The sequence below is a fragment of the Peromyscus leucopus genome, chromosome 20 (assembly GCF_004664715.2).
Source record: "Peromyscus leucopus breed LL Stock chromosome 20, UCI_PerLeu_2.1, whole genome shotgun sequence".
NCBI lineage: Eukaryota > Metazoa > Chordata > Mammalia > Rodentia > Cricetidae > Peromyscus > Peromyscus leucopus.
Window position 1 is genome coordinate 40,287,536 of NC_051080.1, and position 26,552 is coordinate 40,314,087.

At 40.6% G+C, this 26,552-nt stretch overlaps 1 protein-coding gene across 2 annotated transcripts; it reads right to left on the bottom strand.

Annotated features, from left to right (window-relative positions):
* Window positions 1-2,021: 2,021 nt before the first annotated feature.
* Mterf3 (mitochondrial transcription termination factor 3) lies at window positions 2,022-26,407 on the bottom strand. 2 transcript variants are annotated; one of them, XM_028893770.2, is made up of 9 exons: window positions 26,239-26,407; window positions 24,611-24,671; window positions 22,773-23,109; window positions 21,030-21,182; window positions 14,775-14,964; window positions 9,692-9,839; window positions 9,250-9,321; window positions 4,809-4,970; window positions 2,022-2,316 (listed from the first exon to the last, which is right to left on the bottom strand). In XM_028893770.2, exons 3-9 carry the CDS (start codon window positions 23,095-23,097, stop codon window positions 2,122-2,124), a joined length of 1,245 nt encoding a protein of 414 aa, XP_028749603.1. In that variant the 5' UTR covers window positions 23,098-23,109; window positions 24,611-24,671; window positions 26,239-26,407; the 3' UTR covers window positions 2,022-2,121. The 2 variants fall into 2 exon arrangements, with proteins under 2 accessions (XP_028749603.1, XP_028749604.1); XM_028893771.2 differs by lacking the exon at window positions 24,611-24,671.
* Between the last annotated feature and the right edge of the window lie 145 nt (window positions 26,408-26,552).

A 26,552-nucleotide genomic window follows, 5' to 3' on the forward strand; every position in this document is an offset into this window, starting at 1 on the left:
TAATCAATAAAGCTTACCTGAAGATCAGAGTGTAGAGCTAGGCCACTAGTTAGCCATAGAGGCCAGGCAGTGGTGGCACACACCTTTAATCCCAGCACTTGGGAGGAAGCAGGAAGTTCAGGAGTTCAAGGCCACCCTGGGCTATACAAGATTGATCCAGTCTAAAAGAGAAACACAGCCAGGGAGTGGTGGCACATACCTTTAATCCCAGCACTAGGTAGGTAGACACAGGAAGTGATATGGCTGGACAGAGAGAGGACTATAAGGTGGGAGGATACAGGAGCTCAGTCTTTCAGGCTGAGAAGTTCTCTGAGTTAAGAGGTGGTAGTTGTGGCTTGCTTCTTTTTCTCTCTGATCTTTCAGCATTTACCCCTACATCTGACTCTGGGTTTTTATTATTCAGACCAAATAAGATTCATGCTATAAGCCAGGACACTAAGAAGTCTACTATGAAACAATCTCTCTTAGAAATGGCTGCATAAATAAGACTGAAATGAATGGCAATACCAATGGACATGCCAAACATGGAAGGGAGAAATTTTTGAGGGGTCCCATCCCTAGACAAATAACTATAGGCAACTAATGACTACTGGCAGAAAAATTTAGCCTCTCTCTGTGATGAGCTTCTATATTGGTTGGTGTAGTATTTGAGTAAGATTAGTTACCAGGGAGTGGCACTATTTGAGAAGAATTATGCTATGGGATGATCCTTCTGTACACTGTTTATAAGTATTACTGTCATTGGTTAATAATAAAGCTGATCTGTAGCTGGAAAGCTTTTCTCTCTGGGTTCCACCAAGTCCTGCCAGTCCCAGAGCCCACTTATAAAATAAACACACAGATGCTTACATTATTTAAACTGCTTGGCCATTAGCTCAGGCCTATCATTGTCTAGCTCTTACTCTTTTCTCTTAATCTATACTTTGCCACGTGGCTCGTGGCTTACTGGTACCTTACATCTTGCTTGTCCTGGCAGTAGCTCCAGGCAGTCTCCCTCTCTGCCTTCCTGTTCCCTCAATTCTTCTATTAGTACATACTTCCTGTCTGGCTACCAGCCAATCAGTGTTTATTTATACAGAGCGATATCCACAGCACTGATCAACCTCCAGCAAGGCAGGATAAAGTTAGGTGGACAATCAAACTGAGGACTGGGAGGAAGAAGGGGGAGTCAGGAGAGACCCAAGCAAGCAGCCCAAGAAGCAAGACACCAGAGGATCAGTAAAGCCATGGCCACATGGCAATACATAGAAATAGGTTAATTTAAATGTAAGAGCTAGTTGGCAATAAGACTGAACTACTGGCCGAGCATTCTGTAATTAATATAAGCTTTTGTGTATTTGGGACCAGGAGGTCCGGACAGAAAAGCTCCACCTCCATTTACAGGATTAGGAGGTATGGACATATTGGCCCATGCCAGGCCCAGTCTTTTCCTCTCTGCCTATAGATTAGGATGTAGAACGCACAGCTACTGCTCCAGCACATATCTCCTTGGCCCATGCCAGGCCCAGTCTCTTCCTCTCTGCCTATAGATTAGGATGTAGAACGCACAGCTACTTCTCCAGCACATATCTCCTTGGGTGCTGCTATACTCCCTGTCATGATGATAAGGACTAATCTCTGAAACTGTAAAACATCCTCCAATGAAATGCTTTGTTTTATAAGAGTTGCCTTGGTCATGGTATCTCTTCATAGCAACAGAAAAGTGACTAAGACAGTTAGCCAATGCAGAATGATGAACCCTGAAACCGTATACACACAAGCAACAAAAAGACTCAGCAGACTGTATTTATATATTTGTGCATGCACATATATACATGTATACTTGCACTTAACAGTAATAAAAGGGAGCTATCAACTTGAGGGAGTACCTATGGGAAGTAGGGGAGAAAGTACCTGAGAGAATCTGGAGAGAGGGAAGGAAAGGGGGAAAGTGATATAATTTCTTCTAATAAAATTAATAATAAATGTAAAAAGCCAACCAAACCAAAACATTACCAAAAATGAGAATTATGAGAAAAATGTTTTCAATATTAAAAACTGAGGCATTTATTTTTAAAAATACACTGATTTATTCATGTATACATTTATTTTACAAGAATATATTTACACTTTCATAAAAAACTAAAGCGTTTTTAAGAATTTTTCAAAATCTTTTACTGAAGCTTTGGCAATCTCTTTGCAGAATACTTCATCAGGAACAGATACGAACTTGTCTAAAGAGACATAGTTAGGTTTTGCTGGATCATACTGCACTTTTCCCAAGTAGGTAAGAAACAAGTGTCTTTCTTTAATTTTAAATACTCTTGTATTAAATACCTGGAAAAAAAAGGAATTTACAATAAAAAGCTGAGGGGGTAGCTCGATTGAAAGATAAATGTCTAGGAGAGGCTCTGAGTTTGAGCCCCAGCACACACGTTAAGTATTAATAGATAAGAAATTATGAGTTGAGCATAGTGGTGTTCACCTGCAATCACAGCACTTGGTAAACTGAAGCAAGAGTAGAAGGTGTAGTGGTAGCCTAGGTCGTGTAGGAAGTTCCAGAGTAAGCCTGACATATTGAGCAGAAATCCTGGGCCATAGGGCAAAAGCCCATCTTTCAGAAAAATGAAGGAGAAGAAGGTAAATTATAATTTAAGAGGGACTAAAAACCAACACAGAATGATAATGAAAGAAAGCCTTTGCTGTGCAATGGTGGCACATGCCTTGAATCCCAGCACTTGGGAGGCAGAGGCAGGTGGATCTCTGTGAATTTGAGGCCAGCCTGGTCTACAGAGCTAGTTCCAGCACAGTTAGGGCAACACAGGGAAATCTTCCGTGTCTCAGGGAAGAAAAAAAAAGCCTTCAAGAAATACAGCCAACATGATGACTCTAGAGACCCAGGAGAGCATTGGAAGAGCAAATCCTCAGGTCTCACCCCCAAACCACTTCATCTGAAACTTGGAAATGAGGCCCAGAAATCTGTTTTAACTAGCTTTTTAGATTCTAGATTATCTGCCAAGTGTGAGAACCAACATTAGAGACCAAGATCTATGTCAGCACAAAGGAACTCATCATCTGTGTAGTGTTAAAGTGTCTCTGTTTTGATCTTTAAATTCTGTTACCCAACAAGAATCAAAGTAAAATAAGGCTGCCACTTTGGGGGGGAGAGGGTAAAAAGGGAAAGCATGCCTTTTCCTATTAAAATCCCCACTGTTGAAAAGTAACTTGCTTTGAGAACAGTGACCAAAGAAAGTACATGCTGCTAACTTGGAGTGACATTGGTATGCTTCTGGAACAATCCCTTTGTGTCTCTGCACTGATGGTCATGAGGTCCACAGAAAAAGAAACGTGAGACCGAATAACACGTAGCAAAAGGAGGCCTGTGTGGACTGGCATAAACCATCAGTGCTGGACTTGCAGACAAGATACTGGACTAGAAGCCCCCGTGTGATGTTATGGAGAAGAGTTAGAATAAGAAAAAAATAGACTTGACTGCAAAGAGACTGAGAGAACTACTGCTGGAAATTAACTACTATCAAGAGAGGCAGACTGGTACCCTCCAGACACACCTACAGCCTACAGATCTTCAAAACCCACTGCAGGTTTTAGTGAGACAGTGATTCCTGAACCAGTGGTAGACAGGAATCTCATTTTGTCCCTTTGTTTTCCTCTTTTGTCAAATAGGGATAATTGTTGGAAGATAATTGTTGGAAGAACTCAATAGGTATTATTATATCTATGATTTTCTCTCTCCTTCATACCAAATTAATTGCCCCATGAGCCCTCTACTAATATGTAAGCTTACTTTAAACCTCTGCCTCTCACATTAGATTACAAGCCACGTATGACTGAGTTCTGTAATCTTAAGTGCTCACACACATTCTAGCCCAGGGTAGATTGTCCATTTTATAATGAATTTCTGGACCCCACTTGTGGGATAACCTTTCTATACACTGTAAAGATGTGTCTCTGCCTAAATCACCTTTCGATTGGTTTAATAAAGAGCTGAACAGCCAATACCTAGGCAGGAGAAAATAGGTGGGACTTCTGGGGAGAGAAATGAATCTGAGGCAGGCAGGAGATGCCAGTGAGATGCAGAGCAAGTTGGGCATACAGAATGGGAGAGAGGTAAAAGCCATGTGGCCAAACATAGATTAATAAAAACAGGTTAATTTGAATTATAAGAACTAGTTGGGAACAAGCCTAAGCTAAAGGCCAAGGTTTCATAATTAATAATAAGTCTCTGTGTCATTACTGGGGAGCTGGTAGTCTCAAGGAAAATCCAACAAGAAAGATAGTTATATCCAATGGGAAGGTAGGAAGAGGTCAGATTCTCATATAACCCACTCTCAATTATCTAACGGTCTAGAAGACAACAAACTGTCACTGCTTTTTCATAGATTACTTATAATTATTCCATAAGCTGAAGTCCCACAATTCTAGGCCTCCTATACTTTATTATAATGAGCCAGCATCATCCTATATTAAAGGCCATTCAGAGTATGATGGGCAAATACACATCACTCCATGTGAAGGAAGTGAACTACATGTAATCTAGTTTTGAGAATTATTAAGATTATATATCTTTTCATATCTCTACACCATGAACAAAGGACTTAATATTTTTAAACTTAATGGAAAAAACCCCAAGAGACTGAGTTTTTTCCTGATTCCAACAGTCAAAGGTAGGAGTAGGTAAAAGCTACAGGGGTAGAGACAAACCTCAGGAGCCCTACAGCTGTGAACTTTCTACAAATACACAGCACCACACCTGGAAGCCTGAGAGCAGGGCAAGGGCAGCTGTCTGTGAGGGCCGGGAGATGTGTTACCTGTGGGAACTTGACAATGATGTGGTGGGGAATATTCATCACATTGTGTACATAATCAAAAGTCTCCGTAAGTTTCCTTTTGTTTGCAGTTAGCATCTTTGGGATTCTGGTGACCATATGTTGAATTTCATTATGTTTAAAACCAAGTTCAAGGCGATAAACCTACAAGAAAGTAAATTCCTGGGAGTTAGGAGTAGAAATGGTCTTTTGGTACTATGCTGGAGGACAAATTGATTCTTCTGAAGGTTAAAGTAATAACCTTTTAAAATTCAGGGGCATTTATACCAGTATGCCTCAAGGGATTACAGTTCACTTGTTGGGGTCACGCAAATTTCAAACCCCTTATCTGAGCAAGAGCTTTTCTGCACTGATGGTCATGAAGTCCACAGAAAAAGAAACGTGAGACCGAATAACATGTAGCAAAAGGAGGCCTGTGTGGACTGGCATAAGCCATCAGTGCTCACTTGCAGACAAGATGCTGGATTAGAAGCCCCCATGTGATGTTATGGAGAAGAGTCATAATAAGAAAAAAATAGACTTGACTGCAAAGAGAATGAGAGAATTACTGCTGGAAATTAACTACTATCAAGAGAGGCAGACTGGTACCCTCCAGACACACCTACAGCCTACAGCTCTTCAAAACCCACTGCAGGTTTTAGTGAGACAGTGATTCCTGGGCCAGTGGTGGACAGTAATCTCACTCTGTCCATCTGCACACTGTTATGCAGGGATTGTGCCATCTTGAGTGATAACCTATTATTTGAAACTGAGATATACTGGAGGCCTGAATTTGGGGAACAACAGGGTGCTTTAATCCAATCTGCAATAGCCTCAGGGTGAGAGAAAGCCTGGGGAGGTAGTTGGGGAGGCAGAAGATGAAAAGTACAGGTGGCAGGAGGCCTACATGGTGAAATGCATAGGGAAAAGTAACCCTGCCCTTGGTTGCCAGGAGCACGTCGGCCTCTGGAGGACCCATCTCTCGCTCACTGCTGTAAAGCCTGAAAATTGAAGCTTCTGTGGTGTACCTTGTAGCAGGAATCTTAGAAGTTTTTATTAATAAAATCAAACCTGTAAGCCAGGTATTGGGGTGAAGCTGGAAGATCAGAGATACAGAACAAGCCACAGCTACCTCACCTCACTGGATCCTCAGCTGGTTTTGTCTCCTCACACTGGAGGCCTCTGAGTCCTCATCCAGAATGGGTGTCAGCTGAATTGCTGCTCAAAAGCCTGAATGCTTAACCAGTCAAATGCTTAACCAGCCAAATGCTTCTAGTTTCTGATCCTCACGCCTTATATACCTCTCTGCTTTCTACCACCACCTCCTTAGATTAAAGGCTCGCTTTCTGAGATTAAAGGCGTGAGTCACCATGCTTGGCTGTATCCTTGAACACATGGATTTCTGCCTCTGGAATGCTAGGATTAAAGGCGTGTGCTATCACTGCCTATCTTAAGTATCTAGTGGCTTTTCTGTTCTCTGACCCCAGGTAAGTTTATTAAGGTACACAATATTTTGGAGAATACAATACCACCACAGTACCTGACATCTACTGCTATATCTCTCCAGCTAGCTGAATAAAACTTAGAGAAAAGTGTGAAGACAGGTTCACTGCCTGAACAGATCTCAATGTTGTGACTGCTTCCCACACTTCTAGTGAAATTGGGAGATAGGTCCAGCTGGAAAGTAGTCAACATAGGGATTATTAGCTGGGGAGTTTTCTGAGGGTAAGGGGACCTGCCCAGCTTATAGACTGCAGAGCTAAGTGAATAGAGCTATGGTGGAGCTTCCAAACAAGCTAAATCAAAACCAACACAGGACCAAGCTATACTACTCTTGAGTCTATACATGAAGAAATTAAGTCAACATACTGCAGATACTTGCATATCCATTTTTGTTGCAGCAGTAATCACAATAGCTAAAACATGGACTCAGTCTAGATGCCTATGAACAAAGGTAATGGGTAAAGAAAATGTGGTACATATATACAACAGAATTTACTTCACCTCTGAAGAAAAATGACATTAAAGGAAAATGAGGCTGGGTGGTGGTGGCCCACACCTTTAATCCCAGCACTCAGGAGGCAAAGGCAGGTAGATCTCTTGTGAGTTTGATGCCAGTCTGGTCTACAAAGTGAGTTTGTGTCAGGATGGCCAGATACACAGAGAATCCCTATCTCAAAAAACTGAAAAAAATAAAAAAAAAAAAAAAAGAGTAAAATTGGAGACCACTGTGTTAAGTGAAATAAGCCACACTAAGAAAGTCAAATACCACATGATTTCTCATATACAGACTTCAGACTTAAATTTAGACATAAATGTATCTATACCAGTGTAGATGCATGTAGGTCATGAAAGTAGAAAGGGGACTGTGAAGGGGTGGAAGAGATCTTAAAGGGGGAGGGAGGGGAAAAAAGAGAGCAATGGAATTCATGTTGACTTGCAGGCACAAGGGGAGCTACTTGGAGAAAGCAGAGTACCAACAAAAGGGGTGTAAGGAGATGGGGAGGGCAGCAGAGGGGAGTGAATAAGAACAAAGTAAAATAGCACATATATAGGAAACCATGATTTTATATGATAACTTAAGAAAATAAAACAAAATAAGATTTCCAAGGCAGTTTTTGAGCTTTTGCTCCCAAGCATATACACATAGTTGTCATGGGATAGAAATCCAAATTCTGGATAGAAATGATAGATGAAACGAAACATCCAAATATCATAGGTCCTCTCTATATGCTTTTACACTCTCTGAAACTGTCACTACACCCTACCCCACCCTGGCCAATCAATCCACATCATCACTTTTGACTATACTCCTTTAAATTCTAAGAGCCACGAGAACAGGGACTCCCTCCTCAGAACAGCACCTAGGTGGGAGGTTATAATAACACTTAAATGACTGAGTATGAAATACTTCAGCATCCCAGAGAATAGGCCTTACCTAACAATTTCTACTCCTAGTGCTGTTCTATGCAAACCACTGAACTGCTATTGGTGTCATACTACTCTTTTGAAAGAGAAACAGGAAAGTGTACTTGGCATGTTCTGTCATAGAAGTGGAGCTGACAAGTGACAACTTCACAGAAGTTTCCTTGAGTCAGCCTCTGTACTTGATACAAGGTAGAGTCATCAGAGGAAGGAGCCTCAGTTGAGGAAAGGTCTTGAGATCCAGCTCTAAGTCATTTTCTCATTTAGTGATCTGTTGAAGAATATTACTTTAACTATGTAAATATGTTACATTTGTTATGGTGTGGAATATTACTTTAACTATGTAAAGGTGCGTTCCATTTGTTTATGCTCCATTTGTTTAATTATGTAAAGATGTATTGCTTTGCCTGCCTAAGGCACTAGGTTGGTCTAATAAAAAGCTGAATGGCCAGGGCCAGTGGGCAGAGAGAATAAATAGGAGGAGGAACCTAGGCTCAGGAGGAGAGAGAAGAGAACGAGGGAGAAGATGCCTGGGGCCAGCCAGGCAGCTCAGACAGACATGGAAGAAGCAGGAAAGTAGGACATACAGAATGAAAGAAAGGTAAAAAGCTCCAAGGCAAAACATAGATGAAGAGAAACAGGTTAAAATAAATTATAAGAGCTAGTGGGGTAAGCATAAGATAAGGCCAAGCCTTCCTTCATAACTAATAATAAGTGTCTGTGTCATGATTTGGGAACTAGCTGGTGGCCCCAAAGAAAGCCTGAAAGTGATTAAAGGGCTGCTGGTCCTGTGTTCTATAAGGTGGGCTGAGCAAGCCATGGGGAGCAAGCCATTAAGCAGTACCCCTCCATGGCCTCTGCATCAGCTCCTGCCTCCAGATTCTGCCCTGTTTGAGTTCCTGTCCTGACTTCCTTTGTAATGAACAGCAATGCTGACGTGTAAGCCTAATAAATACTTTTCTCCTCAACTTGCTTTTTGGTCATTGTGTTTTGTAGCAGCAACAGAAACCCTAACTAAGACAGCCTTCAACATTCTCAAAACATAAATTCTCATGATAGTCAAAAGTGGTTTGTTTCACAGAATGAAAACACAGGCCAGGAAGCACAGACATTGCCTGTCACACCAAGTAATGAAAAGCCGTTTCCAGGTCCCAATTATACCTTACTGCTTCAGGATCATGGGTCCTAATGTCTACCAGTTATTGACTTAGGTAGAGTGGGTAGGTAGCATATGCAAGACAACTGGATAAAATAAACTGTCATTTCTGTCCTTGAGAAATAACTTCCGTTAAAAATCTGTTTTTTTCTTTTTTCTTTTTGCATGATGACAACAGCAATATTTAGTCTCTTATGAAAACTTGGCCAGGTGGTGATGACGCATGTACCTAATCCCAGCACTCAGGAGGCAGAGGCAGGACAGCCAGGATTACACACAGAAAAACCCTGTCTCGAAAAAAACCAAAAAAGAAAACTTAAGTACATAAAGAAATTAGCTTCTTATAGCTTGAAGATATGTTACCTTCATATTTTCTTTCACAGGCTCCAGACTTCCCGTCAGTAGCCTTGGAAGTCGAACAACCAGATCTCTAGTCTACAGTTAAAACATAATAGTTATCATCACTATACATGCACATTTAACTAGCTTGGAAAACTAAGGCATTACAAGGAATACCAAGCTAAAATTTAAAATATGACCCAATCAAATAACAGAAAGCTTGGAAATATGTATGAACTTAACATTATTTGATGAGAAATCCAACATGGAAACAGAATTTAAGGAAGCTATTTGATAGTCTATTATAAAGTGGTAGAGCCTCTTTTTTAATCTATCAGGCTTATTCATTTTTGTACACAAAGTATCATGCATTTACAGGATCTGCGTGGGTCAGGCACTTAGAAACATGACACTTAGAGGTTACTAAAAGAGGGAATACATTTCCTTACACTTTTTTCTTTTTTACCTTCTTCGTACTCAGTTCAAGTTCTTTCTGAAAAAATCCCAGTCTGTTATCCAGTCTTTCCACCGAGAAGCTCAAGAGAAATGGTGCCTGTCTGACCATCCGTGCGATATCTGCATTACTGAAATGTTTTGACTGTAGATAAGCTACTCTGGAGAAATAATAAAAAACAAACATATGCATGATAAACACTTCCTAGAGCAATAAAGCATATTATGTTACTTTCTGAAGTAATATCTAAAATTTTTTTGAGGCTTTGAGTACATACAGGAGTACTATTATTTACATAATTTCCATCCCTACCCTACTCCTGTGTCCCGCCCTCATCTCTTTACAATTTTTACTTTTACACATATATATTCACAATATGTATATATTAATAGAAACTTCTGAGTCTACTCAGGGCTAAAGTAACATTTTTTTTAAAGGATTCTATAACTTCCCCATAAAAAAGATCAATAAAAGTACTCTGTAAGCTGGGTAGTAGTGGTGAATGACTTTATCCCAGTACAGATAGGTGGATCCCTGAGTTTCAGGCAAGCCTGGTCTACAGAGTGAGATCCAGGACAGCCAGGGCTACACAGAGCAACTGTCTCAAAAACGTCACCCTTCCCCCCACAAAAAAAACCTCTGTAATAGCTAAAATATGGGTACATTTTCAGGAGAAGCACCTGATACATGTTTTACTGGTTTCCATTTACTTTGAATCAGAAAACAATTCTAATATACTTCTGGGTGGATCTTTAAATTAAATAAATTATTATTATATGCATATCATGGGAGACAGGGGACATGCACATGCCTTGGTGAACAAGTGGAATTCAGAGGGCAATCTTAGGGGTTGGCCCTAGCCTTCCACCTTGTTTTGGGACAAGATCTCCTATTGTTCATGGCCACATAAGCCAGTTTAGCTATGGTCTGAGCTCAGAAGATTATACTCTCTGCCTCCCATCACCAAAAGCCTGCTGAGATGGCATCTGGCTTTTTGTGGGTTTTGGTTTTGAGACAGGGTCTTATTACCTACCCCAGGCTGCCCTTGACCTTTTCATTTTCTGGGCTTAGTTTCCCAAGTGCTGGAATTACAGGTATGCATTTCCATACCTCACACAAAACAATATATATTTATATAAACTATATGCAGTTTATTCATTTGGAAATTCTACAAAGGACTTGCAATTTTACACTCTAAGTTATCTGCATTGAAAAGAAAATGAGTACATAAAATTAGTGCTATTATGGATATTGTAGAAAATAAGCCTACTATATCTAGCAAAGACAAAAACCAAGTTTTAATTAAATATTTTTATATTCTTGCCTATTCAGTAGAAACTCACTGTTTATCATATACCTTTTTGAGTCTATACAGACAAAATATCTACAAAGATTCTAATAAACATTTCTCTAGAAGTCAAGAGCATGTGGCGACTTGAACAAGAAACTTTGCTTCCTTCAAACAGGTTTCTTTCACAGAATTAAATGTAGGAAGATGCTATGTACAGTAAGCATCAAGACTCTGGAGTTTGGCCAACTTAGTTGGGATCCTAGTTCTGCCGTTTATACTGTGTATCTTGGTTAAATAACGTAAACTTTCTATACCTCATGCAATAATTACGGTGAAACCTCTCAAGTGATTCCTACTGCCTGACATTCATGCTTTCCTAGAATAAATCTGGACTAATGAGGTGCACTGGCTTTTAAATGAAGGAATCTGTACCTGAAGCCAGGATGCTGGGTCTGAGTTTCTTAGAATCACTCTTTCCCTGTGCCACATGATAGTTTGTATTATAGGACTCTATAAATCTCATGATGAGACAGCATCAGTCTTTTAAGTCTGATGCCTGGTCCAGCACCTTAACTATGTAAGATGGTGATATAAGAAATGCAGATTATTGAGTTTCATTTTTTTCCCTTCATTTTTTTCCCTAAGTCACAGAAAAGGAATTAGTGTATTAGCCAAGGAACTGCCAAGCCCTTAGCAGATCAATCCCAATGTGGAGAACAATCTACAGCAGTGGTTCTCAACCTGTGGGTTGAAATCTCTTTGGGAAAGGGTCAAAAGACCCTTCTACAGGGGTGGCATATCAAATATTTACATTATGAATCATAACAGTAGCAAAATTACAGTTATGGAGTAGTAATGAAAATAATTTTATGGTTGGGGATGACAACATAAGGAACCATATTACATGGTAAGCATTAGGAAGGTTGAAAACCACTGGTCTATAGGGTTTGGAACTGGGCAACAAGAGACAAGTGTGATCTTGGCAGGACCAGAGACAAAGTATCCTAGGCAGAGATTGAGAGAAATGTGTAGGCAGAAGTTTCTGTGTCCAGCCAGCAACTCCCAAATAGCCGGCAGCCACTTCCCAAATAATTGACTCTGAGGCTTATTATTTATGAATGCTCAGCTGGTAACTCAGGCTTATTACTAACTAGCTCCTGTGCTTAAATTAACCCATAATTCTTATCTATGTTTAGCCATGTGGCTTGGTACCTTTTCTCAATATGACATTCTTATCTTGCTTCCTCTGTGTCTGGCTGGCGACTCCTGAATCCACCCTTCATTTTCTCAGCATTGTTAGTTTGGTCGCCCTGCCTACACTTCCTACCTGGTTACTGGCCAATCAGCGTTTTATTAAACCAATTCGAGTGACAAATCTTTACAGTGTACAGGAAAATTATTCCACAGCAGAAATGTCCAACTGATGTGACAGGTGATTAAGGTTGAACTGAGGGGTCTTGGTGTTTCACTGGAGGTGGATTATTGTAGAATATTATTTTAAGGTGTGTTATTTTTGTTTATGTTGCATTTGTTTAACTCTGAGAAGCTGTGTTACTGTGCCTGTCTAAAACACCTTGACTGGTTTAATAAAGAAGTGGATAGCCAATAGCAAAGCAGGAGAGAGAGATGGGCTGGGCTGGCAGGCAGAGACAATATATCGGAGAAATCTGAGAGGAGGGGAAGAAAAAGATGGAGGAGTGAAGGAAGAAGTAGCCAGAGCAGTAGGAAGACTCCAGGGGCTAGCCACCCAGATACACAGCAAGACATGGAGTAAGAGTAAGATTTACAGAAGAGAATGCGAAAAGCCGTGAGGCAAAAGGTAGATGGGATAATTTAAATAAAGGAGAACTGGCAAGAAACAAGCCAAGCTAAGGCTGGGCATTTGTAAGTAAAAATAAGCCTCCATATGTGATTTATTTGGGAGCTCGGTGGTGGACCCCCAAAAAAGCAAGAGTAAAATCCCCCAAATAACAACAATGGATGCCAAAAGTTATGAGTGATAGTTGTGATTTGGGTAATAAGGTAAATAGAATAGTACTTCCACTCAGTGTGTCTGAGAATACACACGAACACATGGGAGACAAATGGTGAAATGAGAGTTAACCTAAGAACAGGGCCCTGTCTTGCTCTGTTATTCTTAATGTCTAACACATTAACATCTTATAGTAAACGTTTCCACAGATTAATAACTCTTTGATGAATGAAGTGCAAAGATGTTTATAAATGTCTATTTAAAGAAACGATCATCAACTAATCTTGGTTGTCAACTTGACTACACCTGGAATCAATTAAACCCAAGTTGTTGGATGCACCTGTGAGGGATTTTTCTTAATCAGGTTATTTGAAGGGTGAAGACCTACCTTAAATCCAGGTCACACCTTCTGGTGGCAGCCTGTAGTGCAAATTCTAATAGGTCTTAACAATAAAAATCCTGAGTCAGATATAGGGGTAAATGCTGAAAGATCAGAGAGACAAAGGAGCAAGCCACAGCCACTTCTTACCTCACCAACTCCTCAGCATGAAAGGACCGAGCTCCTGTCTCTGCCTCGCCTTATCACTTCCTCTCTCCACCCAGCCATATCACGTTTTTGTTTCCTCCTCCCAAGTGCTGAGATTAGTGTTGTATGCCACCACTGCCTGGCCTCTATGGTTAGAGTGGCTAGCTCTGCCCTCTGATCTCTAGGCAAGCTTTATTTGTTAGATTTGTTTGATATTTTGTTGTTACAAACAAAATATCACAGCACCCACATAAAAAGACCTCCAAGAAGGAAGCTTTTGGTTTTTGTCTGTTACCTTCAGTCTAGTTGACAAGAAGTTCATTTATTGTGTTGCTTTGGCTTTCCTTTGATGATATCAGTACCAACTTCTTGGGGTTTCTAACATATGCTGAGGACCACCTACACGCCAGGAATTCTTTGAGGTTCAGCAGCAATCTAGGTCTGCTGAGACTGAACAACTAGAGCATTCTTGGCCTTTTGGTCATGAGACAATCATTGTTGAACTAGCTGAATTACAGCCTGTAATCCATTCTAATAAATATATATTAAAAGGCTACCAGTTTTCTTCTTTAGAGAACCATGACTACAACAGTGGGAATAACCTTTCAATTTACAGAAAAGTATATTATAAACAATTTGTTCAAAGAATGCTAAATGTCTCCTATCAAAAATCAGAAATGCAGCCGGGTGGTGGTGGCGGCGGCGGCGGCGGACGCCTTTAATCCCAGCACTCGGGAGGCAGAGGCAGGCGGATCTCTGTGAGTTCAAGGCCAGCCTGGGCTACAGAGAGTTCCAGGAAAGGCACAAAGCTACACAGAGAAACCCTATCTTGAAAAACCAAAAAAAAAATTAGAAATGCTGGGTATTGTGGCACACATCTATAATTCCAGTACTTAGCAAGCAAAAGTAGGAGGGTTATGAGTTCAAGGCCAGTCAGGGCTACATAGTGAGATCATGTCTCCAAATATGAAAAAGTACGGAAAAACAGTAACAATCTGCCAGGCTTTTAAGTCTGCTTTTAGATAATTCAACTTCTTGTTAATAGAAACTTAAGAGAAAAATTTTCAGGTTCTGAAGAGAAATATTTCAATATTAACTTATCAATAAGTTGAAAAGAGAAATAATTGACAGTTGACAAAACAAATACTTAAAATATTCTATTTAGATTAAAAGTCCACAGCTAGAAGAACCATTCATACTCACTCAGCAGATCCTTGAATAGCAGACTAGAAAATTTCTCACACATACATAAGTAATTCTTCCATAAGCACTTCTTAGGTTATGTGGGAATCATTTCAAACTTTACCTTGTCTTAAGATTTTCAAGGTCTTCTGAGAAAATAGTATAATTTTTTGTCAGGAATGGTCCCAGGTGGTTATCTTCTAAACCCAAATCTTTAAGAAATAGGAGTATTTGCTTAATGTCCTTTTCAAAATCCAGTCTTAGAAGGAGGTTGGCTACATCTGGATGTCTTTCTATCTTAGACAAATCCACTCCTATAACAAATGAAAAGGATTAGTTAGAACTCAATTTGCTATTCAGCCATTAATTTCATACAGGAAAAAGTACTGACAATAATCTATTTAAGGGAGAAAAGACATAGACAAATGGAAACTTAAGGTATTTTTAAATAAAACTGTTTGCAGAAATAAATTTAAATCAATAATAGTATTTATGTCAAAGGTCAATGTAGAGAGGAAGACAAAACATTTGTGTTTAAATTTCCACCAAAGAGAAAGCCACTAAATCACACGGACAGCTACTTGGGAGGCTGAGTCAGGAGGATCATAAGTTTGAGGCCTATTTGGGTTATACAGTGAGCTCATGATCAATGGTCAAACTTGAAGAGACAAATATTTTAAACACAAAAATTAAATTAAATTAAAAAAGGCTAGAGAGGGTAGTTCAGTAATAGAGTGTTTGTTTAGTATACATAAGACTGTAAGTTCAATCCTTAGGACCACAAAACAAAAACCCATTTTCTAAAATTATTTCTAGAGGTACTTTTATATAAGTCTTATTTATAAAAGCAATGAAATAACATTTTTACCTAAAAGTATTCACACTCAAAAAAATCATCATATTCTCTCTTTGAGTTTGATTGAGGCCAGCCTGGTCTACAAAGTGAGTTCCAGGACAGACAGGGCTGTTAGAGAGAGAAACCCTGTCTTGAAAAACCAAATAAAATAAAATAAAAAATCATCACATTTACTCACCAGTTTTAGAAACAAATGCACACCTACCCACACCACACATGGAACAGAGACCAGAAACTAAAACAATTTTTCTACACACTAGTGATGGCATTTTATTTTATTTTGGTTTTTCGAGACAGGGTTTCTCTGTGTAGCTTTGCACCTTTTCCTGGAACTCACTTTGTAGCCTAGGCTGGCCTCGAACACACAGAGATCCGCCTGGCTCTGCCTCCCAGGTGCTGGGATTAAAGGCGTGCGCCACCACCGCCCGGCCTGGCATTTTAATTCAGTAAGAAAAAGATAATACTATTCCATTAAAGTACAATGGGATCACTAGTTACACTAAAATGTTTTTGTGTCTTATTTCCAGATTGATTAATAATCTAAATATGTGTTAGTTCTACACACAGAAAAAAATGTAAAAAATATTAATTATGGAAAATAAAAAGCCCATGGCTAGGTTTCCATTTACTTTGTAAGAGAAAGGTTTGGAAAGTTACTCAACAAACTGATAATAGTGGTTATACTTGGGGGCAAGGGTACCTCTTGGAATAGCTGAACTTTAATCAACTACATGTAATTCTTTTATAAGTGAAAAATAATACAAAATCAAGTGTAATTAATGAATGAATAAAAAAATCAGATGGAAGCCAGTTTCAAAAATCTATGCTAAATTAGGGAAACATAGCTTTAAAATAACTGAAAAAGACTTGGACTCCAAGTGAGTTTACACATGTGGGAAGGTCTTGCTCAGTGTGAGCTGTCACACCCTGGCTGTGAGAAAATGGAAAGCTGCTTTTTAGTAGCAGTGGGAGAGCAGAATCCCATCAGGAGAGCACAAGGCTTACATAAGTCACTCAGCTCACTCAGGATTCTACTAAAATGAAAAGCCAGACACTGGCTGCCCACTGTGGACCAGATACTTTTGCTAAGTACTGGGAATAGAAAATGAACAATATATGCTGTAACAGATATTGACATTGAATCTATTACTGTTACATATATTTAGTCATCAGTGAGATCTGCAAAGCAGTAAATATTATCCTACAGAGCTCAAATAAAAAGAAATGTAAGACAGTGGCATGAGCAGAACTAAGTGGACACACAAAGGCTATCTAGCAGTAGAGATAAGGAGACCAAGCCTTTTCCGGAGCTCAGAGGGAACTGTAAACTATTAGGGAAGTGCTGCAAGATAGGAGCTGTTGCCATGGAATGAGCAGTTAGTTATAGGACATGGAGAATGAAGAAATGACCTGACCTGGCCCTTCTGGCCTTTATGCTGCTCTGGCAGAAGCTGCCTAGAAGTCAGGTAGCATAGGAGCCTCTGTGCACAGGACTGGCTTCCTGGGATATAGAACAAGCAGAGAAAAGAGGAAAACAAACAGAGGAGGACCACAGCTTTATTACTAAAAACAGTGACAAGCACCAATGGACCCTCTTAGTTACTGCCATTTACAGTTACTTCTAAGACACGCTGTTGAGGTTATTAGCACATACAAAAAAGGATATCTGAAAGCTCTAAGTATACTGTAAATTATTTATAGGTCTGGACCATGTTGATCCTTTATCACCCTGAGTAACTGCTGTAGGCTAGGGAAGCTGCTCTGGAAGGAAAGGTAACTTACTCTCCTGCTCAAAGCAGGTATCAGATGTCATCTCTCACCTCTGAACTTACTACAGAAAGTCTTTTAAGCTGTGTACATTCTGAGGTTCAACAGATGTTTAAGGTATATCTACACTGTTTAATGATTAAACAAAGCTAATTAACCTATCACCACATGTACCATTTTGTGGATATTTAAAACACACTTAGAACTAAGTATGGAAACTCAATACCCTCCCACCATCATCTCCCTATGGTCACCTCCGCTACCCCAAAGCCACTATTCTTCTCTCTCTCTGCTTCTAATGTGACACGCAAGTCCTCGAAGTCCTGTTGGAAATGACAGTACTTCACTCTCGCTACTGGTGACTAGAATTGCATTGTGTATATGTGCAGCACACTTCCTTTAACCATTCGTTAACTTATGGATGGTTGGGTTAATGAAAGAGCCTTTATTTGTATTTCTCATTTTGGACTTCTCATTTTACCTCCATCTTCATCTTCCAGATCTTCTCAAATAGGTATTTGTAATCCTGACTAGCCTAGAATTCACTACATAGACCAGGATGGCCTTGATCTCAGAGATCCACTATTGGTTTAAGTATTAAGGCAACTCCATGTAGTTAAAAGGGAGGTTTATTTTGTAGGGTAACTTACAAGTGAAGGGATAGGTAACAGGGTCTGGGAAAGTGAAGTGCAGTCCAGCGGTGTTCTCTGGAGAATTCTGTTCGGTCTACCTCCAGTGTCCAGGATCCAGAAACCAAGAGAGCCGGCCCATTGGGATCTTGGGTCTTCAGGGGTCCTCTCTTGGATCCGCCTTGTAGGCATGACAGTTACCAAAGCCTCAATGGGGGTGGTACTTCCAGGTCAGAGCTGGACCCACTACATCTCACCTATCTCTGGCTCCACATACAGGGATTCAATGCCTAGCCTCACATGAAGCTTCGTGAGAACACAAGTCATTTCCTACACATTTGGGTAACATCTGGCTAACTAGGTCCCAAACAAGAGTGAAACATTACCATATACTGTCATTAGTGCAGGCATAAAAGCAGGCAGAGTGGAACTCAGAAGGGTCACTCAGATGGTAGGGCCAGAGAACACATATCTATGGTGATATTTTAATTATGCTTAAATGTGGTGATATTTTATCTGTGCTTTGATAAATAAAGCCTGCCTAGAGATCAGGGGAAAAGGCCAGACATTTTAAGTAAACAAAGTCAGGCAGCACACACCCTTAATCTGATCACTTAGCAGGTAGGGTCTCTGTGTGTTCAAGGCCTAGGGAACAGAGCCAAGCATGGTGACACACACCTTTAATTCCAGTACCAACCATAGAGACCTGGAGGTCTGTACAGACAGACAGTGACAAGGGAGCTGGGCTAAGAGCCAATGAGAGGGCAGAAAAGCAAGGCATATAAAGGTGTGGGTAGACAGGAAGTAGCTTGCATTTGGAAACTGCATTGGTGAGGTAGCGTTGGCTGGTGGCTCTTCCTATTTCCCTGATCTTCAAGGTTCTCACTCCTATATTTGGCTCCGTGTTTTTTATTTAATAAGACCATTTAGAAATCCGTCTACACATATCAGAAGCTGCTTGAACTTGAGATAAGTTCTCCAAGAGTGAAGTAGGCAAGAGGAGAGGCTGACAAGATGAGCAGGATGAAAGCAGGGAGAACTCTAAGGCCTTGGAAGGCTTTGAAGATTTGAAGCAGTTAACCAGTGCTCTCAATTGCCAATTTAGAGGGAACACTACAGGGAGTTTTCAGGGCCAATACAGTGAATAGGAAGTTATCAAGTTAGGGGCTGGAGTTAGGCTCAGGAAGTATAGTGTTTGCCTAGTAAACATGAGAACTTAAGTTTGATCCCAGAAGCCACATTTAAAAACACCCAGCAGGGTGGTGTGCACTTGTAATCCCAGCACTGGGTAAGTGGAGACAGATACATCTCCAGGGCTCACTGGCCAGTCAGTTTAGCCTATTTGCAAGTCCAAACCAAGGAAAGAACCTGGCTTTTGGCCACATTTACACACACACACACACACACACACACACACACACACACACACACACACACACACACACAAACTCTCACACAGGATTACCAAAGTAGGAGGTGCCTACCTGATAATTCAGTGACAAATGAGTTCTAAAGAAGGGTAACTACAGGATAAGAGCAAACTTGAGACATGGACTTGTAGCTTAAAGTCCTCCTGTGTCCACCCAGCTCCTGTATCCTCCTGGTCCTACAGCCTCTCAGACCCAAATGAACACAAAAGCTTATATTAATTATGAACTGTATGGCCTATTGGCTCAGGCTTCTCACTAGCTAGATCTTACATCTTAAATTAACCCATTTTTATAAATACTTTACCACATGGCTCATGGCTTACCGGTGTCTTTACAACTGGCTTCTCATGGTGGCGGCTGGTCTCCCTGCCTTGTTCCTGTCTCTCTGTGAATTTCCTGCCTGCCTTTAAGCTGCCTTGCCATAGGCCAAACAGCTTTATTTATCAACCAATCAGAGCAACACATATTTGCAGCATACAGAAAGATTCCCCATCAGGACTATGGAGGATAAGGTTCTGAACAGATGCTAAGGAAGGAGGAAGGAAAGAAACAAGGACAACCCCTAAGGGTTGTCCAGAGATGGCATGGCACAGGTATTCTTTTCCCTTTTCTGATAAACAAAACAGCTCTCCAAGACATGAGGAATGAGAAACAAAAGGGAGCATCTTTGGTGAAACAAGATTTATCTATATCCCCCAAACATAACATATAAAAACAGACTTATCAGAGAGAATAAGAAACTGAAAGGCCCACAAATAGGAATTCTAATGAAAGATGCCAGTATGTGAAACACTGAAAGTTTTAGAATTTGGACTTTTTGGGTTTTGGATGATCAACTGTAAAGTCTATGCAAATATGCTGAAAAATATGAAAAAGCCTCAAATCTCAAACACTCCTGGTTCCAGGTATTTTGGATAAGGAGAGGTGGTGTGAATGAAAATGACTCCCACTGGCTCATAGGGAGTAGCATTATTAGGAGGTGTGGCCTTGTTGGAGTAAGTGAGGCACTAGGGGTGGGCTTTGAGATTTCAAATGTTCAAGCTAGGCCCAGTGTGTGTCAGTCTCTCTTCCTGCTACCTGTGGATCCACATGTAGAACTCTCAGCTCCTCTCCTGCACCATGTCTGCCTGCATTCTGCTATGCTTCCAGCCCTAATTAAATGTCTTCCTTTATAAGAGGTGCCGTGGTCATTGTGTCTCTTCACAGCAATAGGAACCCTAACTAAGACAATATTTAACACCCATTAAACAACAACAACAACCAGAAATTGGAGTCCCTAGAGATTAAGAGGTGCAAGATGAAGTAAAAACTAAAAACGGGGAACTATGTATGGCTATATGTGGAAACTTTGATTCCTCCATCTCTTACCTATCCAATTCCTCTTAACTCCCCAGGGTCATTACTGAGAAAATCAAGTCGAAGTGCCAAACCAGACTCAAGGAAGACAGATTCAACAAGGTTGCTAGATTACAGATAGGACCAAAGGAAAAGTGTGCAATGAACAGCTCTAGCTGCCTTTAATTACCTAGATTCAAGGATAATGTACTAGCCAGCATATTGTTATGCAGGCTGAGAGAACAATCCGGATGAGGTCAGTGGGTTCCAGGAGGAAGTTTAGGAATAATATTGCAGAGAGCAGTGCACCATGGGTCAACAAACTAACACATCACAGGCTGACTGGCAGGTTAGAAACTTACCAAGCTGCACTAGCTGCTGCAGAGTCTTGGAATGATCTACGTAGTCTCCAAGTGTGAAGGAGGATAGGGGCAACAGAGGGTGTGCAACAATCTGAATAGCTTCCTCCTCTGAAATTGGTTGTATTGGAGACAATGGAGGTAAGTCATCCAGTTCTTTGCAGGGAGTCATGAGGAAAAAGAGAGGCAAGTTAGCACTGTCACGCACATTTGGAAAATTATTTCTATAAAGGGGCTATAAAAATGGCTCAGTGGTCAAGAGTATGTATTGCTCTTGCAGTTTGGATCCCAGCACCTACATCAGGAAGCTAACAATCCTATAACTTCAGTTCTAGGACCTACCATCTTGTGGGCTCCATGGGCACTAATACTCACATGTACACCCACATATACGTATGCGTAATTAAAAATGAAATACACCTTAAAAAGAAAACAACCCAAAAATTCCATAAATATTATATCTTCTTTAGTTTGTGTCTTTCACTGGTTAAGTACTAAGGTCATTTCAGAATTAGATGCTTATGAAGTCTAAGCATAGAATAATGGTCCATACCTGTAATCCCAGCATTCCACTGGGCAGGCTGAGAAAGGAGAATTACAGCAAGTTTGAAGCCAGCATGGCCTAATAGTGGCAACCCACACACCACAAAGGTCTAAAAATATCCTAAGATTTAAGAGTACCCAGAGAGACTATTCTCTCTTCAAGGTAAGAAGTTTGTTGGTAAAGTTCAAGGCATTCAATCCATTTTTGAGACAGTGAACACAACCCAGGCAATCCTCCTGCCTCAGCTTCCTAAATGCTAGAAATACAGGTATGAGTCACCTTGTCTGGGTAAGGCACAAAACTACTTCTCTACACTTTTCATCAACAGGTAAGAATGTTAAAGATCTACTGCTCTTCAACCACATTCTGAGAGACATGGTTTGTGAACATGGCCAAAAGTATGACTTTTTTAAGTACCCCAAATCCACATTCTAAAGTTATGCTACCCCGAATTTATTCATTTTCATTCAATGCCCTCCTCTGCAAATTCTCTTAAGAGAATTTCTATGTTCCTACCATCTGCAATCCTTTGCCAATCCTCTATTCAGCCCTGATATGTAGTTCTTTGCTGTTGTTTTAATACGACTGGTATGAAAGATATTTGAAATTGTAACTTGAAGGACCCCAGACTATGATCTCTTATTGTTTTACCTTATTAACAATTCTTTCTCATTTTTCACAGCCAGCTTCTCCTCCCTGCCTCCCCTTTTAGCAATCATTCACATTTCCTAGTGGAGTATTATCATACCTGTGGCATAACAATGTATTCCCATATCAAGAGGCATGGAAAAAAGTGGGTAGACCATACAGCAATCCAAGGGAAATTTGAAGTGTAACTCACTGTTCCCATTTGGTAATTATTACACAATAAATATATGTCAAAACTGTATACCCCAAAGATAAGTATCAATTAAACCCTAATATTTCTAATTAATGCCAAAAGGACACTTTTCAAAAAAAGCTACAAATTCAAATATGTAGAAAGCAAATGTTTTATACATTTAGCTATAAAATAATCTGACACAAATTAACCTAGGAACTTACTAAAATAAAAGTTTAATAGAATTAAATGAATACAACCGACATTGTTCCTTTTCCTGTCTGGTACAAAGTAGGACATGAAATGGGTGAGTATTGTCTAAATATATAGCATGATCAAAACTAGCCCTGAAAAGGGGACTTTACTCAATGTCCAGAATTACCTTCAAGAGGCAGCTCAGAGTCAAAACTGGGTATCCTGTCTGGCTTTTCATTCACTGAAGGAAGCAGAGTGCTTTGCACAGAACTGCTCTCTTGTCCATTGGAGTTGGCAGAATGGAAACTATTCCAAGATGAGGAAGTCCTATAAGTCTTAATTCCACACTGGAGTAAGCAATTGTCAGAGGACAACAGAGCCTGAGATGAGAAGCCACTTGACAATGTTTTTCCTGGTCTTGCAGAGTGTTTTGTGATTTGTGCAGGTTTAATGAAGCTACTCAGTTTAATTGAGTTGAACCATCTGGGTATCTGTTGGGCTAATAGGGCCATTTTTTTCTTAGTCTACAAAAGAAAAACAAAATCATCAAAAGAAGAAAGATTAACTTACTCAAATGTTTAAAATTGCAGTCAAATAGCAAATAAATAGATAATAAATTACTTCCTAAAATAAAGAATTTAAATAAATATGTCCAGGGTAGGCAAATGTTTCTTATATATGAAAAGCCACAAGCAAAAGCAATCTCAGCTACCAATCAAAAACAGAGACTTATGAACTGGAAAAAAAAGATATGCCTTACAATTTAAAAACAAAACAAAGAATCAATTTAAACCAAACAAGTCTGTAAATGCTCAAATTACAACAGACCCAAATCAACTGTTAATTTGCTCTTCACAAGGAAACTGTAACAGTGATAAAATGAAATGTTCTTGGAACTTGGTTTGAAGTCTACATAGGAAATATATTGCAGATTATAATGCTGAATTATTAAAATGTATTTTATACATATAAGTTAGTCACAAAGTAAACAAAAAGAAATACTGTTGGGGAATATTATTTTAAGGTGTGTTACTTTTGTTTATGTTGCATTTGTTTAACTCTGTGAAGCTGTGTTACTGTGCCTGTCTACAAAACCTGATGGTCTAATAAAGAGCTGAACGGCCAATAGCAAGGCAAGAGAAAGAATAGGCAGGGCTGGCAGGCAGAGAGAATATATAGAAGGAGAACTCTGGGAGGAAGAAGCAGCCAGAGGAGGAGGAGGAACTCCAGGGGCCAGCCACCCAGATACACAGCAAGCGACAGAGTAAGAGTAAGATTTACAGAAGTAAGAGAATGGAAAAAGCCCAGAGGCAAAAAAGGTAGATGGGTTAATTTAAGTTAAGGAAAGCTGGCAAGAAACAAGCCAAGCTAAGGTTGAGCATTTATAATTAAGAATAAGCCGGGCAGTGGTGGCACACGCCTTTAATCCCAGCACTCGGGAGGCAGAGGCAGGCGGATCACTGTGAATTCGAGGCCAGCCTGGTTTCCAAAGCGAGTTCCAGGAAAGGTGCAAAGCTACACAGAGAAACCCTGTCTCCGTGTGTGATTTATTTGGGAGCTGGGTGGCAGGTCCCCAAAACAGTACAAAGAGTAAGAAAACAAACAACAACAAAACCCACTGTTTTAAATGAGTCATAAATAATATTGCTAAATAGAGCACTGAAACTGTTGACAGATCTGATATCCAGTCATTCAAAAGAGACTTGAACAAAGGTGGTTTGGTAAAACCCTGCTTCAATAAAAAGAACAGCTTTCAAACAGAAAGGGTCAAAATAAGGAGCAGCTGGGCATGGTAGTGAATGCCTCCTGTAACCCTCTCTTGGGACACAGAGAAAGCATTAAAAGTTTAAGGCAAGCCAGAACAATGTATTTGAGGCTGTTAAAAAAAGAGAAAAAAAAAAAAAAGGACAAAATCCAAACAAGTAACAAACCAATTCCAAAACCAAAACAACAGAAACAAAGAAGTGACCAGCAGTACTTAAATATTAATTAAGATAATACATATAAAAGTATGGGGGGTCATACCTGTAATCCTAGTACTCAGTAGCCTAAGGCAGGATTGCTCAAAGTTCAAGGTTAGCATGAGCTACAAATGTGAGACAGATTCAAATAAATAAATGAGAAAGGCTCAATAAATTTTATCCATAATTACCAACTAGACAGACAAAAAATGTTAATTATGAGTTAACTCTTGCTTATACCTCTGTATTTTCTATGTACAGTGGAATTCAGCCTTTTTTATGCCCTGAATGGAGGGTCTAATGTCTTGGAGGTTTGTAGTTTGGGGACAATGGCTAAGAGTTATACAAGAGTACATCTCTCTCCTTCTGAAGTGACCTGAGGAAGGATGTGTTTGTAGTAACTTTGTGGGATAGGTAACTTTTGCTATATTTTAGTTGGAAAGGAACTTCCAAACCTGTCAAAATTTCACTCAAATTTCTTCTGGTCTCCACAGTAGTTACACCAAAGTGGTGTATGTTATGTCACATAGAGAAGACCAAATTTCTAGGGGAGGTACAGTACAGCCAGGCAGGTCCTATCCACAAGTGGTCAAGGACAGTTATGAACGGTGTGGCTTTCTTAAAACATTTTCTGTCATGGGAGTTGTAACTCGACAGCCTGGTTCTTGATGTGAACTCTCGGCAACGTCAAGACTGGACATGCCATTCTAGCCCATGATGATGGAGGCCCAAAAACTGTTCTCTACATAATGCTTTTATGTGTGCTGTGTTGGAGAAAACTCACAGCTACAGTTTACCCCGGGCTACACGCTCAGCTTCAACTACGTTTCTATAAAGGTAGAGAATACAATAAAACGATTTGTCTAAGCACTTTGTGATACATTCAAACCAACTCCCAGAACCCCAACTTCATTCTGGAGTCTATCCAGAATCTAAAGCAATAACTTGCCCACAGCTAGTGGACTCACTGTTAAATTCCAGTTGTATTCAAAAATCTGAGTGCTAAAGGCTAGTTTTTCCCCCTCCCCCTTTTATTTGCCACCACACTCCCTCGCATGACCAGTGTCTAAACCATCTGAACAACCCGCTAAAGGCGAAGGAAAAAGCAGAGCTCCGCCCCCTCCCTGGACCCACCTTCTCAGGGACTTTTCTGCACCAAGCTAGAACCTTGAACGTCAGAGGGTTCCAGTTTATTGAGTGGGAGTGAATACAGGTCAAGTGCAGGCACACACAGCACTCAGAAACGAGTGAAGATTTGCACTTGTGTGTAATGCCCTGCGGTGTGTACATTAGGAAGACGAAAAGAAGAAAAGGTCCTTAACATCTTTCAAGTAAATCTTAGGGGATTCCAGTTCTCGGCTGTATCCTGTACTATTTTGTTAGGAACAGGAAAAAGCGGAAACAGGCTTTTCTGGGTTCAAGATCTCTACCTTTAACTAATCCTGACCTTGGGAGGTGAAAGGCGCACTTCGTAATAAAGGACCTCTAGATAGCGTGGCCGCTCTCGCGCGGGCAATTTAACCAACACTCTTTAACCAGCGTTCAGTCAGGACACCTTAGAGTCTCTAACAAAACTCCACAGGAAGCCAGGACACTCTCTGGGCCCCCTTCTAGTGCTGGTAAACAAGCCCTGCAGTGTTCCCATTACAAAGTTCAGGGAAGCACCCCCTCCCCGGGTCACCGAGAACCTACCAAGCCGCGAGGCTCCCAGATGCTGGCTGCAAGCAGACCGGCCTCCAACACCGCCGGGCCGCGGCCTTGAGCTCCAGCTACACTTGAGCCAGGTCCGCGGCGGCGCAGACCGAGTGCACCGTCCGCACCGCCCGGTCGCCCAGCAAGTCCGCGATTCGCCGAGCCCGCCCCGCGCCGCCACCTACGTGAGCTGCGCTCCGAGTGGGCGAGACCATAGGCGGCGAGTGTGGAGGGGACGCCGCGGGGGGTAGGTAGTCGGGAATAACTGCCGGGGTCTTGGAGGACCTGGGGCCGATCGACGCGCTCCTTGAATC

What these genes read in the sequence shown, in the direction of transcription:
- Mterf3 (XM_028893771.2), bottom strand. Translation starts at nt 23,097, where the DNA reads ATGGCCCTATTAGCCCAACAGATACCCAGATGGTTCAACTCAATTAAA. An exon ending in CTTGAAAATCTTAAGACAAG is followed by an intron (nt 9,840 to 14,774) that starts GTAAAGTTTGAA and finishes TTATTTCTCCAG; the next exon opens with AGTAGCTTATCTACAGTCAA. An exon ending in CTGTGAAAGAAAATATGAAG is followed by an intron (nt 4,971 to 9,249) that starts GTAACATATCTT and finishes ACTTTCTTGTAG; the next exon opens with GTTTATCGCCTTGAACTTGG.